The sequence below is a fragment of the Athene cunicularia genome, assembly GCF_003259725.1.
Source record: "Athene cunicularia isolate RWA chromosome 4 unlocalized genomic scaffold, athCun1 chr4_part1, whole genome shotgun sequence".
NCBI classification, from domain to species: domain Eukaryota; kingdom Metazoa; phylum Chordata; class Aves; order Strigiformes; family Strigidae; genus Athene; species Athene cunicularia.
The window spans coordinates 13,003,096-13,020,031 of record NW_020799098.1 but is presented as its reverse complement, the minus strand read 5'-3'; the positions used below and the strand labels follow the sequence as shown (position 1 = coordinate 13,020,031).

At 39.4% G+C, this 16,936-nt stretch overlaps 1 protein-coding gene across 3 annotated transcripts in view; it reads left to right on the top strand.

Moving 5' to 3' along the window:
• EVC (EvC ciliary complex subunit 1) overlaps window positions 1–16,936 on the top strand; it is a 56,491-nt gene that overhangs the window by 26,207 nt on the left and 13,348 nt on the right. For all 3 annotated transcript variants that reach the window (XM_026847023.1, XM_026847022.1, XM_026847024.1), the window contains 3 exons: window positions 6,381–6,593; window positions 12,955–13,064; window positions 14,286–14,496. In XM_026847023.1, the coding sequence (XP_026702824.1) occupies window positions 6,381–6,593; window positions 12,955–13,064; window positions 14,286–14,496 (534 nt within the window). The remainder of the gene's footprint in view (window positions 1–6,380; window positions 6,594–12,954; window positions 13,065–14,285; window positions 14,497–16,936) is intronic.

Below are 16,936 nucleotides of genomic sequence, written 5' to 3'. Positions count from 1 at the left end.
TTTCCCTTTTTAAACAGTTTGTGAGTTCATCAAGATAGATTTGTATAACCTCTAGCACTACTGTAGCCTGTAGTGGTAAAGTACATCAAAGAATTATCCAAATTGGTGAATAAATATGTAAAAATGCAATGATCTAGAAGCTGACTGTGTTTGCATAGAATAATTGAGTAGGTTTGTTTTGTGTACACAGGAATAAATCAATTAAAATTATTTAGCTAAGGTCACTGGAATGTGTTTATGCCTGAATTGAATGAATGAGTTATATTTGAAGGATAGCATAGGACTTTTCAGCCATACTAGTGGATTAAAATAGTGTGCTGTAGGCAAGAAGTCTGTGTCTAGATACAGGCTCTATAACTAATTTTTGAAGTGCAAATGGAGAAATGGGGGCAAGTGATTTTGATTATCACAGTATATCACAGCTGAAGGAAGAATTGTGTCAGAGGTAATTGAATGGCTCAGCCTAATATTCATACACACAGCCTGCAGTTATCCTGTACGGAAGCGATATTGTACTGCAGTAACGGTGTTGTACTGGCTTGGGTAGCTTTTTCAATTGCCAGGTTTTTACCATCATTTTCTTTTACATGGCAGCAAAAACACCTGCCCAAATATCCTGTTCTGTTTCTCATTTCTTGTAATCTCTTGAGAGATTAATGGCTAGCTCCTAATGCAAGTCTGTCTCAAGTTCAGCATATCAGATGTTCACCAACCTTTAATCTTTTCTTTCTCCTTTATTTTTTGTGAACTGCCTACTTATTTCAGTAGGGAAAGGAGAAGTGAAAAGAGTTGGTGGTTAACAGTTCATTATTAAGAAAACAGACATGCAGATTGCACAAAGAAAATCAATGAACAGCTAGGAGTTACACAGTCCATGCTAAGATAATTATTTTTCCTCAGCCTTAACGTCAAAACCATAAAACCACACAATTTACTGTCATTTATAATTCCCCTTTCCTGACAAAAGTTCACCAGAATGTTATTTCATTTCACTTGACAGAACATAGAAATGCACAGGAATTTAGACTAAAAGCTATTAAGTAATGACTGTTATCAACAGACAAGGCAATAAACATTTTATGAATGAGTAAGCATGAATGTGAGATTGAAGCAAAGTATTTGATTTTTTCCTTTGTTAACAAAAGGGATAAATTTATTTTTGTCAAAATAAAAAGGACAGATTGTTAGAGATTTATTAATTACTTTCCTTATGTAATTTCATTAACATGGGATATGGTTAGGGATGCCCTTCATACAGTGGACTGCATTTTTGGGTAGCAAGAGCTAGCTTCTTTTCAAGGTGAATCACCCACAGCTTGTCTCAGATGGAAATCTATATCAAGAGACCTCCACCTCAGATGTTCACTTTTGAAAATTTTGTCCTGTGACTTACTCAAAAAAGGCTGGAAGACAGCATGATCTCATAGATTAAATTTGTGGACTCTTACCATGCAAACTCAGTCGAGTTCTGGGCTTGGGCACTAAATAAATTTGATCTAGTCATTTCAGTTAAGGCTGATACAAGGTGCCTGATATGGGTGGCCTTCATTCTGAAGTTTGCTTCTTGCCTAATTGCATAAGAAAATGTATTTTACCTCTATATGGATTCACAATTTGTTAATGGTTAGATCTAGTAAAGGACATAACCTTATCTACAAAGGCACATTTCTAAAAAGGGAATACAGAAAGAGAAGATTGAAACTGCCTCCTGAATAAATCAAGGACCAGTGAGAGGGCAAGACTGGAATTTCAATGAATCTTCCTTCTAAATGCATGGAAATTAAACTCTTTTTTTTATTATTATTATTATTAGCTTGTACTAAGGGTGACTTCATTGTCATTGTGTTTTATTGGTGTTAGGATGCTTAAAAGCAGGGTACTGGTTTTATTTTCCATTTAGCATTCCAGAATTCTTCATGTGGACGAGAGGAAAAGTACATGCAATCAGCTTTCCTCATTTAGTGTGCGTTTATAATGTGAAGCCAGTGGTGTCCTAGAACATTTGGAGTATTTATGGGATGTACGATCGGAGTATTGAATCTCTGTCCTTAATAAGATACAATATGGGTTGGGAGATGAATCTCTTACCTCCTAAGCAAATGTTCTAACCATTGAGCTTTTGGAGTTACATGTAAAAGTGTTCTTTGACCAGAAATTTTAATTATTTTAATGAAATGCTGTTGTATCACAACATCAAAGTTGTTAACAAATAGCTATCACAAGTTAACGAATAGCTGTGCAGTTGCGTCATGGAAATAATATATCCTAGTCAGTGGCTGGCATATATAATACAGTAAAACCAGCCTCTCTAAATACATTTTCCTGCTTCACAATTTCACTATTCAATTTGGTCTCACCTGCATGTAGGAACCTTTTAATCATTTGGGTTTGAGAGAGAGTATTAATATTGGTTTTTGGGTTTGTAGTGAAATCTGATAGGCTGTGTATTTCCCCTGGTTTTGTGACAAAATTATGTATTTATTGCCTTGTTTGAAAATCACATGCATTCAGCATTTTAATCTGAGCCCATTTTCTTTCTACACGTACTCCATGGTATTTCTTTATGCTTGATGAATTTCTCTGGAGATTTTTTGAAAAGCTTTGATATTGACTGCCAGGTACTACAAGCAGGTTCATTCAACACTGCAATCAGCTATTCTATTAATGTAATCAATTTGAATAAATTTCATTAAGTAGAAGTTCTAAAAGCAAGAGATGGCATATCAGGAAGCTTGTAAGAACTACTTTGCAGGGGTTCTAGTACAAAAATAAGACCCTGGAAGCAGTAGGAAGTTGTTTGGGTTTTTTTTTTTCCTGTGGAAAATAGGTTTTATAATATGTAGCGTGCCATCCCTGTTCACAGAGAGACTTTATTTTTCAGATCCAGTACCTTCCTTAGAGTACAAGTAGTTTTGTTAGCCTGAGTCGCTAATATTCAATCACATCTGCAATTTTTCCTAAATGTTGACTTACACTTTCCCCTACCAGATTTTAAAAGGCCATTCCACTGCCTTTTTCCAAGTGCTGCATTAAACAGTGTGACAGTTGTACCTGTGGTGGTACATTCTCTGGGGACACCATGCTGTCATATTAGGGTCTGGATTTCAAGGACTTCCTGGGGTCTGATGTCCATATGATTGTGTGTTCAGATGAAGGAAGCCAGTGTTCCTTGAACACTGAAGAGAAGTTAATATTTTGATAGTCACCACTGGTAGTTTATTTTGTGATCCTGGACCAAAGATAAGACCAGTAAGTGCAGGATTTGTGTCCTGCACAGAGGAGAATTTCTGACAGGATTTAAGGGGAGAGTGTTGAGTATTGTTAAAAATCACCATCCCAGGGACTTAGAGCACTTGAGGAGGCTTCTGGTTGCTTCACGTGCCAGTTTGCAACATTCATGAGATGTAAAGAACGTATTAGTCCTGCTTGCCCTCCATGTATTCACCCAGCGTTTGCATTCTTAAAGGGACTGCTGATGTGAAGAACTGCTCCTGGAATTCTAGCCCCACTTTCTTGTCCTTTCATACACCACTTTCAGTAGAGGGCCATGAAGTATTTTGCGAACAGATAGTTAAGCACCTTTGATCTAAAGATAACTTAATGAAGTGATGTAGGTAAGTAATTTTGTGGGAGCAGGACCTAGTCACATTTTTCCTGGGTAACTATGTACCCACTCTGGTAGTGCCAAAGGTAAGTATGCAGTATCATTTGAAGCTGCAGGGAGTGCAAGCAGAAGCATATTCACTTGGTCTTTAAACAAAATGGCATGAAGGCAAGTAACATGTTTGTTCTGTGCAAAAGATTTCCTAATAAATAATAATACCAAGCTGTCAGCTTGCAAGGGAAATGCTATCAGTTCTGCAGCAAATTGTGTTGCAAAGTGATTTAGCTGCCATAGGTGGAACTCTGTTTTAAGAAGAGAGTTCCTTAACACCCTGCCTGAGATCTTCTGAGTTTGCGGTAGAAATGCCACAGACTCCTCTAGTCTGCTTCTGAACTATTTCAGACCCAAGAGAAATTCTTACATCCCTAAGCACCCAGGAGAGTCAGGAGAAATAATTTGTCCTGAAAGACTGGTAAAGCTCAGAGAAGAGATGATTTACAGAAATAGCGTGATTGTTCTTTCAAAGTTGTATGGAATATGGAGATTACAAACATAGGATCTCTCAGTTTATGTTAAATCCCAGAATTTGGAGACTTGTATTTTAAAATAAGTAGCAGCAGAGAGAGAATTCAAGCAAACCATTTTACATTAGTATTGGCAGGCTAATCCAAGCCCACAACTACACAGATTATTAAAATAGTATAAATCCTGACTCTTGTTGTAACAGGAACTGATAACTATAATAATTAAAGAGTAGGGGAGATCCACCCTTCAGCATAGGATGCACCTGTGTAGCAAATGTTACCCTAATAATACTGTCATGTCCAGATTGTGAGCAATGGCTAGAAATGGGAGAAGTATTGTCAGAAATGAGATATCTGATTCTTGGGTCTTTGGCTACTAATTCTCATACTTATGCCCAGTACCCAGCTTCAGAAACCTGTACCCCAATTCACAGGAATTCAGAACACTTGGAGATTATACAAAGCTAGTAGCTGGATTCTGAAAATCCTGCATGCTTTAAACAGGTAAAAGAGTGGAAAAAGAGTCAAGACAACTCATCTTGAAGGTGTAGTGACACTTCCGATAGTGTTGTGCCTTGAGATATCCATAAGAAGAGGTGGAGGGAGGTGAACAGCAGGGAGTTGTTAAGCCTTTCACTGTTTGTGAAACAGCTAATTAATATGGTGATTAGCATCCTAGAGGGATCCTAGGAGGAAAATCATGATTTGGTATTCAGTGCCCAGTTTGGATATTTTACAATAAATGAGAAATACTTAAGATTTTTAAGAAATCTATCAATTCAATGAGTATTGATTAAGTCTAAACACAGAACAGTGTGGAAACAGTACATGAGCCCACATTTATCATTATGGGGGAACAGAACTAGATTTCACATGCAAACTAAGTCGCAGTTTAACATCCTCTTTTGTTTGGGGGGTTTTTTGGTTTTATTTTCTTTTTTATGATACCACATCTAGCAGTTGGAATGGACTCATACAATAGTACATTATACCAGTGTATCTCCCCAAAAAAGACAAGTCCACTAGAACTTTTCATGTCTATGAGCTACAGACAAATGTTTTTGACATCTAGACAAGTATCTCTGTGTTTCTATTGAAAGATTCTAGATTTTGATCAGTTAAGAGATAGTAATTAAACCTGTGTGTAAAAGAAGGCAACATCTAGAAGACTTGACTTGTTCTTGTAACAGGAATGTTGAAAAGAGTTTTAAAAATGCTTGCTGTATTTTAGGGAGAATACAGAAATATAAGTGTTTTTTAAGAGGGCTAACACTGATCTATAATGAAAGCAAAACCAAGTAGGCAATAAAGCTTTTTGGACTGGTAAGACTGTGTGGAACTCACACAAAAATAGCTCTTCATACTGCTGGAGTGCTGCACTGTCCATGTGACCTTTCCAATGGGTTTTTGTTTTCTTTCTTCCACTGAGGAAGGCTACCTGCCCTCATTCTTTCTCCTCAGGGATTATCTCAAATTGTAGAAAGTTTGCAAGCACAGCTGGTATCATCACTAGTTATTTGATGGTGAAATTATGTGTTTTAAACAGACTTTTTAGCTTGGATGCCATCTGAGTCAGTCACCCAAACTCTTCTTGTGAGTGAAACAGACAGCCTCAGCAATTGAAAACCACTCATATGGGACTAGTTTTAATAAAACCACCAGAAGATGTTTGTTTTCCTAGGCTTGAACCTGTTCTGCATCAGAAGGAATTTGAATAATTCTGCCCTTCAGGCATTGAAGAGTGTCATATTTTGGAGCATCAATTATTAAAAAGACTAATGTCAGTTTTGCCTAAAAGCTGTACTGTCTCTTTTAACCCTTCTTTCTTGCCTTCATTTCATATCAGCACCTTTAAAAATGTGCCTATGAGGTGTTGTGCTACACTGAATTGTTTCCACAGCAACTTTCAAATAAGTGTTTTTATTATATATCCCTGTAGGCAGTAAACCAAGTTATTCTTTGTACTGCAGTCGCATGTGGACAGCAGTTAGGATTCAGGGTCTCATTACACTATTGCCCTTTTGTGCCTTGAGCAAAAAAACATGTTGTTCTATCTACAAAACCTGGTCTTTTTAACTCAGGCATTAGTGGCATTGGATTCCAGCTCTAGGAGTTTGTCACTGGCTCAGTGTCTTCAAAGGGATATGGTTTCCTCACTGGCATCATGGAGATGTGCAGTGAAGCAGCTCCAATGGGCTGGCGGGTGTACTTTTTCATCTGTGTTTCTCTGTTACTCTTTGTCCTTCTGTTAGGAGCTGTACTCTCGAGCTTCCCATGCTTTAGCAGATTTGGTGACGGAGCTGTTTCTTCAGACCCTGCCTGTTGTGACCAGCCTCTCTGTAAGAGAATGTGAACTTCTGAAAGAGGAATGGCAAGAGAATTTGGTCCCTCAGCTGGAGAAATGGGAGAGCCACCGCCAGAGACGCTGGAAGCTTTTCCAGGAACAACTACTGCAAGAAAAAAAAGTAAGAAAGACCCATATTATGTCCCAGGACCCCTGGGTCTAGAAGCAGGGATATGGGAAAAAAATCAAGATACTTACCTGTGGGGAATATTTTGTATATAAATGTAAGCTCAGGTCCAGTCTCAGGATAGGCAGTTTGACCTGCAGTGTGGAGTAAGGATATGTGCTGTGCATGTAGACTTGCATATAGGAGTCAGAGTGATTACTGATCCACAGTGTTTGATGGCTTTGTCAGCACATAAACACTTTTTGGCAAGGCTGCTGTCTGATGTCCTCAACTCTTGAGCATCTACAGAAACAGTTCAAAAAATCCTTCATCTGACATGTTTGAAGAGGGTACATAAAAGTACAGTTTACAGGAAAGGAGGACTTAAAATGATAAATATTTCTTAATAATTTTAATATGTTAATACTGGAAATGTAATTAATAATTAATAATAGTAACAACAATTAATATTGGAAACATATGGTACACACTTCTGTAAAACTTATTCTTTACTCTCAGAAGGTGAAGAAAAGCACTTCCAGCTTTCCTGCTCTGTTTGTGCCCAGCATAGGGGGCATTGACACCAGAAAAGTAAAGTAACAACAGTAAATGTGAAGACAGGTATCTTCAGTGTTAGGCTGGAATTCAAATATATCTTCAATTTATTCATGCAGTGCTGTGTCTCTGTAACACTGCTTTGAAGACTGACACAGCTTAGTCAAAGACCTTTATACAAAGGTGTGCTTCTTCCCAAATGTTGTGTGTGCTACAACATATAGAGTAATCGGAGTTTCTTAAATGAAAGGTTGGCAGAGTTCTTTAATACTGGCAAAATCATACTCTTCCCTACCCTCATTCTCCAGAATGCCTGGACAATCCAGTTCACAGTTAATAAAGTACTGATTGAGTCCCTAATTATTACAGACTGCTTTAAGGTGTTTAACTTTCCACTCACTCATATTTAGGGTGCTTCCATAAAATCCTGTGATTCAGGAAACTGTGGGCTTCCTAGTAAATCTGATAGAGCGCTTTGCCTACCAGTGGTTTTAGAACACCCTTGGGAATACAAAAGTAAAATTATTTGTTGGAAATTCTTACTCATTTCCTTTTTTTCTTCTCTTTTCCTTAATCTGGAGTTATACAACATCCACCTCCCTGATCATTTTATATTTACTTTATTGTAACTCACCTGTGTCCCAGGGATATCTAGAAAACTAAACTAAAATATGCTTGGGATCTACCACTGATGTCAGTGAGTCTGCTCATGTGTTTTAAGTTAAGGGTGGGCATTTGTGTTTTCTAGGACTGCTGGTTGGCATTTAGTGTTTAAATTTGGCATACCTATACCTTCAGTGATTAATGAACCAATGTCTGACCTCAACTTTTTAAATTTTGCCCTTTTATCAAGGATTAGGTTCACTATCTGAATTTTCAAGCATAAACCTCTAGGATGCTTGCTATTCATTTTCACATTGACCGAGGGTTCACAGATTGCCTGTCCTCCTTATGAATGACCTGAGCAGCCTTGTCTAGTAGGTGAACTACAAGCATGTCTCATAGTGCATGGAACCCAAAGCACCATGGTGGTATCTGCTGTCATTAAAAACCACAGTCAGAGAAGGAGGAGGTTCTAGTGTGCAATTTAAGGTTAGTCTCAGAAGTCAGAGTGCATGCTCCCACTGTCCCATTGAACCTCAGTCATTGTTCAGGGCCAGAGGAGATGCACTTCAACAGGTAGGAGATTCTCCACAGAGGGGGAGATCTCAAATCTGAAGTTTTGTTCCAAAAATGCCATTTATGCATTTTTCTGTTACTATCATTGGGCACAGTACTGAGTGGAGAAACGACACCCTGGGATTTTTTTCTCAAGGGATTAGTTCATCTCCAGCAGTCAGTTGCTGGATAATAGCTCTTTGGGCAGCACTATATGGTGGATTCATTGTATGTGAATTCAGATGTCCCAGTCATGCCCAAGCATAGGTTATTTAAATGAGAAGATTGACTTTCCATCACTTTCAGTGTACTGTAGCATTCATAATATAAAGCAGATGACTGCCTAGCTGGGGAAAATAAAGTAAAGGGTTTGCAGACATATTAACAATAATTACTGAGCAGTAGAGGAATTCACTTAGCAATGACAGAGCTGTCACATTGGTCTCTGGGTCACCAACACTGCAGTTGGGCCATATAAAAATTTTCTGAGCAGCAGAGAGAGCTGTCCTAAGGACAAGTGATTCTGTGGGATAAATTCCTAAAAGAGACAAGGGTTTCACCTAGTGGAAAAATGTGTGATTCATCAAGCTGATATTCTTTGCAGGGTCTTAAGTAGCTTTTTTAACTTAATGCATGTGGCTTTTTGGAAGTGGCTTGAACTAAACTGAAAAAAAGTGCGCTCTATCTCTAAAGCAAGCATGCAGGGAAAAAAACTGTTCCACTGTAGGCTGGCAGATTTTCCTGTATAAATGAGTCTGAAAAGCGCCACACAACTCATTATATTATGTTCAAATGCAAAGTACATTTCTTGGCCCATTCCTGGTATAAACACAGCAGCATGTACATTTGAGCAATAAGCGGAGGCGCCCTACAAAAAGGAGCACTTGGTTTCCACCTTAAGAAGAAGGAACATCAGGCACATGTGAAGGGTGATCATGTCATTTAGGAGATCCCATAGATGTTACAGTGCTGAATATTGACAAACCTTTTAATATATCGGGCATATTCCAGCAGGAGATACGTCTTCCATTTGCCTCTTGTTAAATGTACTATACTAAGAGTTACATAGTCACCTGCTTTACAGACAGCTTTTCACCAGGGTGTTTATGTGTGCTTTTCAAGGGTGGCTTAAAAAGACATTTTTCCCACTTACTTGAACTGTTGTTTTTTTGGTTTTTTTAAGGTTATCTTTCCTAGCATTCATACATATCTGGAATATGAAGTCCTTTGGGGGAACAGAATCTCTTTTACAATTCAAAAGAAAAAATCAGTTTCATATTTAAGTTTGTCCTATGTGCTTGACGGTGTGAGTGAGGCAAATGGGAATAAATTAGTAATGAAAATAAATTTTGAGCATTTTCCTACATAGCCCCTACCTCATGATTTCTGTGAGCACTGCCTGGGCAGCAGTTACCCGGAGCAGTCTGCTGCAGCCTGCTGAGGTACTTGCCTGGCGTTTGGTGTGCATCGCACCCCATCTACAGGCTGTTAGGGAGAATCTGCTTTCCTTCGATTTCCTGTCGAAGGAAAAATGTCAAACTGAGCACTGCAGAAAAAAAAAAAAAAAAAAAAAAAAAACTATTTTGCTGTTGTATCTGGGGTCTAACTCAAAATATTTTATGGATTTCATTATCTCTAAAAGGCATATGCCTCACCTTTATTGCCAGAGAGTAAAACTTAATGTTAGCAGTGCACCGGAAGGTCTTGTAATGGTCTTGTTGCCAGGAAGCAAAACACTGAGAAGCTTACAGAGTAAAAATGGGGTGGGGAGGTTTCCATCCATACCTGCATCCTTACTTCACACCCATAAAACTGAACCAACATCTCCTTACCAGTTTTGACAAGGTTTCTCTTTGTTTTATACTAATGTTCTCATAGCTATTGGAATGTCTCTTCAAGTAGCCAGACATACCTCATAGCTTTACTCCCCCATTTACCATGCTTTTGTCATTGGTTTTCCTGGTTAAATGCAGGAATCAAAGAGCCTGAGCTCTGTTCCAGCCACTGAGTCTGTGCAGCAGCATGATTTTGTCGACTCCGTACAACCTGTCTCCAAGCAAAGTAAGGTCATTCCCAAGAAAAGGAAATATTGGAGAGGCACCCGGTGACTTGACCCAGCATTGGAAGATCGGTGCAGCACAAAGCCTGACTTTTCCACCTGGCTTGATGAAATAGTTGTCTAATTCAGCATACTCCAGCAGCCTCAAATTAAGATTCCCAGTGGATTTTTGCTGTTGCATTTGTGCCTGAGTGTGTGAGTTCTTCTAGTATTTCAGCTAATCCCAGTGAGGTGCTGAAGTGTTGCTTCCAATAAAATATAGAATATTCTGTTTATTCCCAGCTGATCCTTTCTTAATCATCTTTCTAATGTTTTTTTGAGACAAAACACCGTTTTAGTGTTAGGTCCAAATCTCAATCTTCCTCATTTATCATCATTGCATAATAATCCCCCTCCTTTCCTCTGTGTTCTTTTACTACTTATATGGCTGATGTACTTCTATTTTTCAGTTTAATAACTGTGCACCAGTGGGATTTTCTGCTTTATCCTCAGTTTTCCATTGGTCTCAGGGAGGTGAAGAGACCTTTTATAGATCTTTCATAGAGCTTACCTGAAATGCACTCTCAATGGAAAAAGTGACTCATTCTTTTACTTTAAAAGAAACTGTTCACCACTACAGAGCTAGGCTATTTCTGCATAAACAGAAGTAAACAATGACCACAATTCCTGTCTTTGTTATCATTCTGAGTGCCTTTTTGGGTAGCATATACCGATAGCAGCAGAGGTGCTAAATTTTGGTTTCTTGGCTGCAGTATTATATCATTTACCATTCCAACTGTAATTCAGAAAATATCTCTGTGCCTTGATGATCTACACCCTCATGCTGTTTGACAGTAAGTGTGCAGACAGGCCCTTCAAGAGCAATTTCACAGTGAATAACCAGGTCTCCAAAAATGATGGGAAGCCACATCTGAGCCACAGCCAGTCTCTCATTGAAAATGAAATTACTTCTAGAAAGTAAAAGGTCAGTTTCAGCCCTTCTTTTAACTGCTGAAAGAGACATTAAAATACACAATGTGATGGATCTACGAGGTGTCTGCAGGGAGATGTGAAACACTAGGAAGCCATATCCATAGAGCTGCTAAAGGGAAATACTGATGTAGTTATTACTTGAAGCAAGTATTTGCCATCTGTCATCATGATACCTGGAGACCTGATAGACCTTAATTTGACACTTACAGCATGCAATCAGAGAAGGCACTGTGCTCAGCTGTGCTCTGTGATTTTAAGAATAGCCTAGACTCAAATCAATTGAGATCTGGCTACACAGGTATGTCTTGCAGCTCTTTGCAAGAGCAGCCTGCTCAGCTCCCCAGCGCTGTACAGACTTTCAGGCTGTGCTTCTCAAGCTCAGCTGCACTCTTTCTGTTATCTGTTGTTGACTGCCTGCCCATCCTTCTCAGGCATCCTGCTCAGAAGCGTGTGTTTTGATAAGGTTTCTGCATGGAGAGGGGTCAGTTAGATGTGTTGCTGTGTATACTACAAAGAAGTTGATATCCAAGAAAGAAATACATTTTTATTTGAAAGCCAAAAATTATGTGGTTTCAGATATTCTGAACTTCCTGGGGGAGTTCGCTGTATGCTCATAGATAAAGCCTCTCTTCTGTCAAGATCACTTCTTCCCAAGGAAAAGACTATCAAATCCAGTAGGAAGGTCTACTGCATTCCCTAATTCCTAATTCTAACAATTGTGCAATTACATATCTAATTCTTTGCTAGACAAATTGTTCTAGTGAAACCCTTCTGTCTGCAATAATAGAAAATTTAGTCCCTCATGTTCTAAGTGAGGCTAGAACATAAAGAGAAACCATCAGAGAACCTGAGTATTATATTTTAGGGTTCTGCATATGTCTGCAGGCAACCTACATTTATCCAGCTGCCACTGTAACCTGAAGTATATTCTTCATCTCACAGTAATAGAGTTTGAGCCGTACAACAATTTCATCTTATGGCTTATTTATTCCTTAAATTCTGGCAATATGCTAAACAAAATCTTAAGTCTGTATCTCCAAAAGTTTGCAATCTAGTGGCAAATCCATCAGAACATTTAAAGATTAAATTCTTTGATCTAAATATCACCCCGAAGCAGCTGTAAACTTGCAGTCCATAAACTTAATCACTCAAGCTCTTCTAACTATTAACACCGTGTACTATACACAAAAGTGTGATGGAAGATGATACCTTTATTTTGTTCAGTGAAAATTAAAACTATATTCTCTACTAGTGAAAAAAAAAAAAAAAAGAAAAAGAAAAAGCCCACTGCAAACTGCTGATAAGTCAATGCAGTATTTTGTGTCGTGTTGTTCTTTTTCTCTTGTTCCCCTGTTGCTGAAACCAGAAAATCTGTAGAAAACATAGCTCAAGGCTGATCGAAACCAGAGCAAAGGCTCCCTTTCTTTTAGTGAGCTTTGTTTAAGACTTTGATCATTGAGAAAAATATATTCCTGAGTAGAATAATTTTAATTCAGCATGAGTTTGTTACTTGAAAGAGAGGAATGATGGTTTTTAGCAAAAGAATGTCAAATAAACCCCTGTTTCTTAATGTGACTAGAATGACTAAAATCAGAGTATCTTACGATTGTAATTTTTTTTCTCTGCTTTTAGCTATGGATAAAGGAATATGCTCTGTCTGCTGTGATGCAAAAGCACATGTCTGAGAAACAAGAGAAGATAATTCAAGGTGTCATAAGCAGACTAGGATGCCTCAGTGATGAGTAAGCATGGTTTTATCAGTAAGCAGTGGGATAAAACTACACTGCTGCATGCACAGATAAAAACTTGTGTCCATTACATTGTGGAAAGTAGTGTTCAGGGATTATGAGCATCTTCAGACATGAAGGCATTTACTCTAGTTTTTTGTCTGAGTATCAAAAACAAATTAAAAAAAAAACAAATACCATGATTGTAAATAGTAGAAATAGTCTTCTGTGATTTGTCAAGTGATGTGCTTTCTGTGTATGTACTCCTATGTTTGTGAGTGGTTTCTAATCTTGAACAAACCTCTCTCTGCACTCTATGTCACACTGGAGTTGTATATTCTTCAAAGTAAAATGTTCAGTCCAGCACCATTCATCTCTACCTTTATTTTCTGCTATTACAATACCACTGACCATCACTTTGCATGATAATGACTCTTCTCTTGCATTCTCTGTCTATAATTACCAAGGAAACTTTTAGTTTTATCTTATCTTTGTACAGCTAAACATCTCTTTGATTTCAAAAAACCCATGATTCTGTGTTATCTGCCTTGTTTTGATTAAGATATCAAATTACTTCATTTACCATGGTCTTCACATTACTGAAGATCAAAGCATTTGAAGACCTGTCTATTTAGAGTATTGATATTACTGCCATTGCATTCCTTTATTTTGGCTCTACTTTTCAGTTCCACCTTCCATTGTCACATTCTCTTCAGTGTTTCCCAGCATGTGGTATTTCACTCACCTGGTCCAGAATCAACTTCAAAATTTGCTCTCCTGTTTAAAATTTACCACAAACCTGCTTCATCCATGAATACCCTGCCAGCTAATACTAGCCTCTTCAATATCTATCTCTTCAGAGTGTGCCTCCTTGTTAATCCAAGATACACTGTCCTGAATTTTCTTGAAATAACTTTCCTGTAGTTCTGATTACATTCTCTTTTCATCTTATATCATCTCCTATTAAAAAAACCCTTTTATTATGCAATTACAGGTGATTATTTATATGTTTTCTATTTTTATTTTAACTTCAGTGTGACAAACTAGAAGTCTATCACAGCAATACCTATTCTTTACAACTGAGCAGCTTTCAATGACATGCTTTGTACAAGAAGACATTACACAGAGTGAACAGTAGTAACTCTTCTCATCTTTGAGCAATGACTTTGCTGAACACAGGTGTGCCAAGTCAGCAAGCAGGTTAGCTGACTGATTTTTAATGGTCCTTTTGTACAGGTCTGTTAACTATATATTGCAAAAACACCGACTTCTGGTGTGTTCAGTACTCAGAAGGTTAACCCTCCGAAGAGTTGGAATGTCAGCCCTGGCCCGCATGAGACTGTCCAGAAAGAAGAGCCTGCTTCAGGAACTGAGAGAGCAACATACCCTGCAGAAGGGATCCTCCCTCTGTCAAGATGAGGACCAGTGGCAGCTACAGAACGCAGTGGTAGGTACAGTGTTGGGGTGGTTTTCTGCAGAGGTCTCATATGCTATGATGTCTGGCATTAGAAGAAGTAGCTGTAGGAGATCTCAAAAAATAAAAACGTTCAAGTTCCAAATAGAAAGGAAAGTATTCTCTGTCAGAAGTGCACCCACTTCTGTCACAGGAGGTACCTGAGTGTGCCTGTTTTGGTTTTGGCAGACATTTAAAATTCCTTAATACTTTACCTACTGGCTAACTATGTGATGTGTGTTATCATAGCAAGCTTATTTAGCTGTTTATTTTATATGAAAAAAAAAAAAAGAAGAAAGAAGGCATGCCAACATGTATAAAGGAATACTACAGAACTTAGTGCTTCAGGGTAAGATAAACTCCTACTAATGCTGCTAGGGATCACAACATGCACTTGGAAAGTTCTTACTTGAGCATAAAAATAAATTCTTTCCTCCACCAGACCTAGAAAGTTCTTCTATACTGTAATAATTTTTCATTCTTCTTTCTTTCTCCCCTGTCCATGAGATGCTCGGTATCTATTCCCCTGACATCCTTCCAAATCATCTGGCTCCTATAGGTCAAGGAGATGGGAGAAAGTTTAAGGGATTTTTAAACTTGATATTCGCACTGGTCGCTTTCAAATCTGTTTGTGACTTTGTTTTTTAGGGTGAATCCATTAAGTGTTGGTTATTTATTCATCTGCATTGGATATTTGCCTAGAACAACACTGAATTTCAGATTTCGACCTCAGAGGACCATCCTAGCAGGTGTCAGTAATAGCCCCTGCCCAACCCACTGTGGCTGCCTATATGGGTTGAACCCTTCCAAAACTTTGCAGATCTGTGCTCTGTGCTGTTGCTGTGTAATTAGTTGAGAGATAATATTTTGCATCCTTCTAATTCTGATTTGCATAATAATGCAATTCTCACTTTGAGGAACCTTGTCTGCTGGGGGCTGATGGGGTCCATCTGTCAGAGAAGGGGAAGAGCATCTTTGGTCACCCTTGCCAAGCTGGTGAAGAGAGCTTTAAACTAAAGTTGCTGGGGAACCTCCATCCATCCCACTCCTACCAGCTTGATGCCAATGCCAGCAACAGATGCCCAGAGCCTGGAGGGGGGTCACAGGTCAGCAGGAGAGCATGGGAAGAGCAGCACAAAGGAATTCTAGCCAGTAAGTCAGCTTCATCAGGGACCCAACTGAAATGCCTCTATGCAAATGGACGTAGCATGGGGAATAAAGGATGTGCACTACTGCAGGGCTACGATCTCATTGGCATCACAGAGACGTGGTGGGATGGCTCCTCTGACTGGAGTGTTGGAAGGGAAGGATACAGGCTCATCAGGAAGGACAGGCAGGGGAGACGATGAGGCAGGGTCACCCTCTATGTCAGAGAGCAGCTGCACTGCACAGAGCTCTGTCTGGGGATGGATGAGGAGCTGACTGAGAGCTTGTGGGTCAGGAAGGCAGGGACAGGACTCATTATAGTGGGGGTCTGCTACAGGCCCCCTGACCAGGAAGACCAAGTGGAGGAGGCCATCTATAGACAGATAGGAGCAGCCTCACTTTCAAAAGTCCTGGTCCTCCTGGGGGACTTCAACCACCCCCATTATCTGTTGGAGAGACAACACAGCAGGGCATAAGCAATCCAGGAGTTTCCGGAATGCCTTGATGATGACTTCCCTCTCCAAGTGATTGAGTAGCCAACAAAGAGAGGTGCTTTGCTGGACCTTGTTCTCACCAACAAGGGGGAGGCTGGTGGGGAATGTGAAGCTCAAGGGGCAGTCTTGGCTGCAGTGACCAGGAAATGGTGGAGTTCAAGATCCTTAGGGCATCAAGGAGGGTGCACAGCAAGCTTGGTACCCCGCTCAGGAGAGCAGACTTTGGCCTCTTCAGGGATTGCTTGTCAGAGTACCATGGGATAAAGCTCTGGAGGGAAGAGTGGCCCAAGAAAGCTGGTTCATGTTTGAGGATCACCTCCTCCAAGTCAAGTAAGAATACTAGGAGGCCTGTACGGATGAACAAGGAGCTCCTGGATAAGCTCAGACACAACAAGGAAGCCTACAGGGGATGGAAACAAGGGCAGAAAGCCTGGGAGGAATACAGAGAAACTGAGCAGGCAGGCATCAGGTTAGGAAGGCCAAAACCCTGATAGCATTAAATCTGGCCAGGGATGTCAAGGGTAACAAGAACTTCTGTAGGTATACTGGTGATAAAATGAAGACTAGGAACAATGTGGATCCTCTCTGGAAGAGAATGGGAGATTAATTACCCAGGATATGGAGAAGGCTGAGGTATTCAACAACTTTTTTGCCTCAGTCTTTACTGGCAAGAGCTCCAGCCACACCACCCAAGACAGAAGGCAAAAAGAGGGACTGGGAGAATGAAGAACCTCCCAGTGTAGGAGAAGATCAGGTTCAAGACCATCTGAGGAACCTAAAGGTGCACAAGTCCA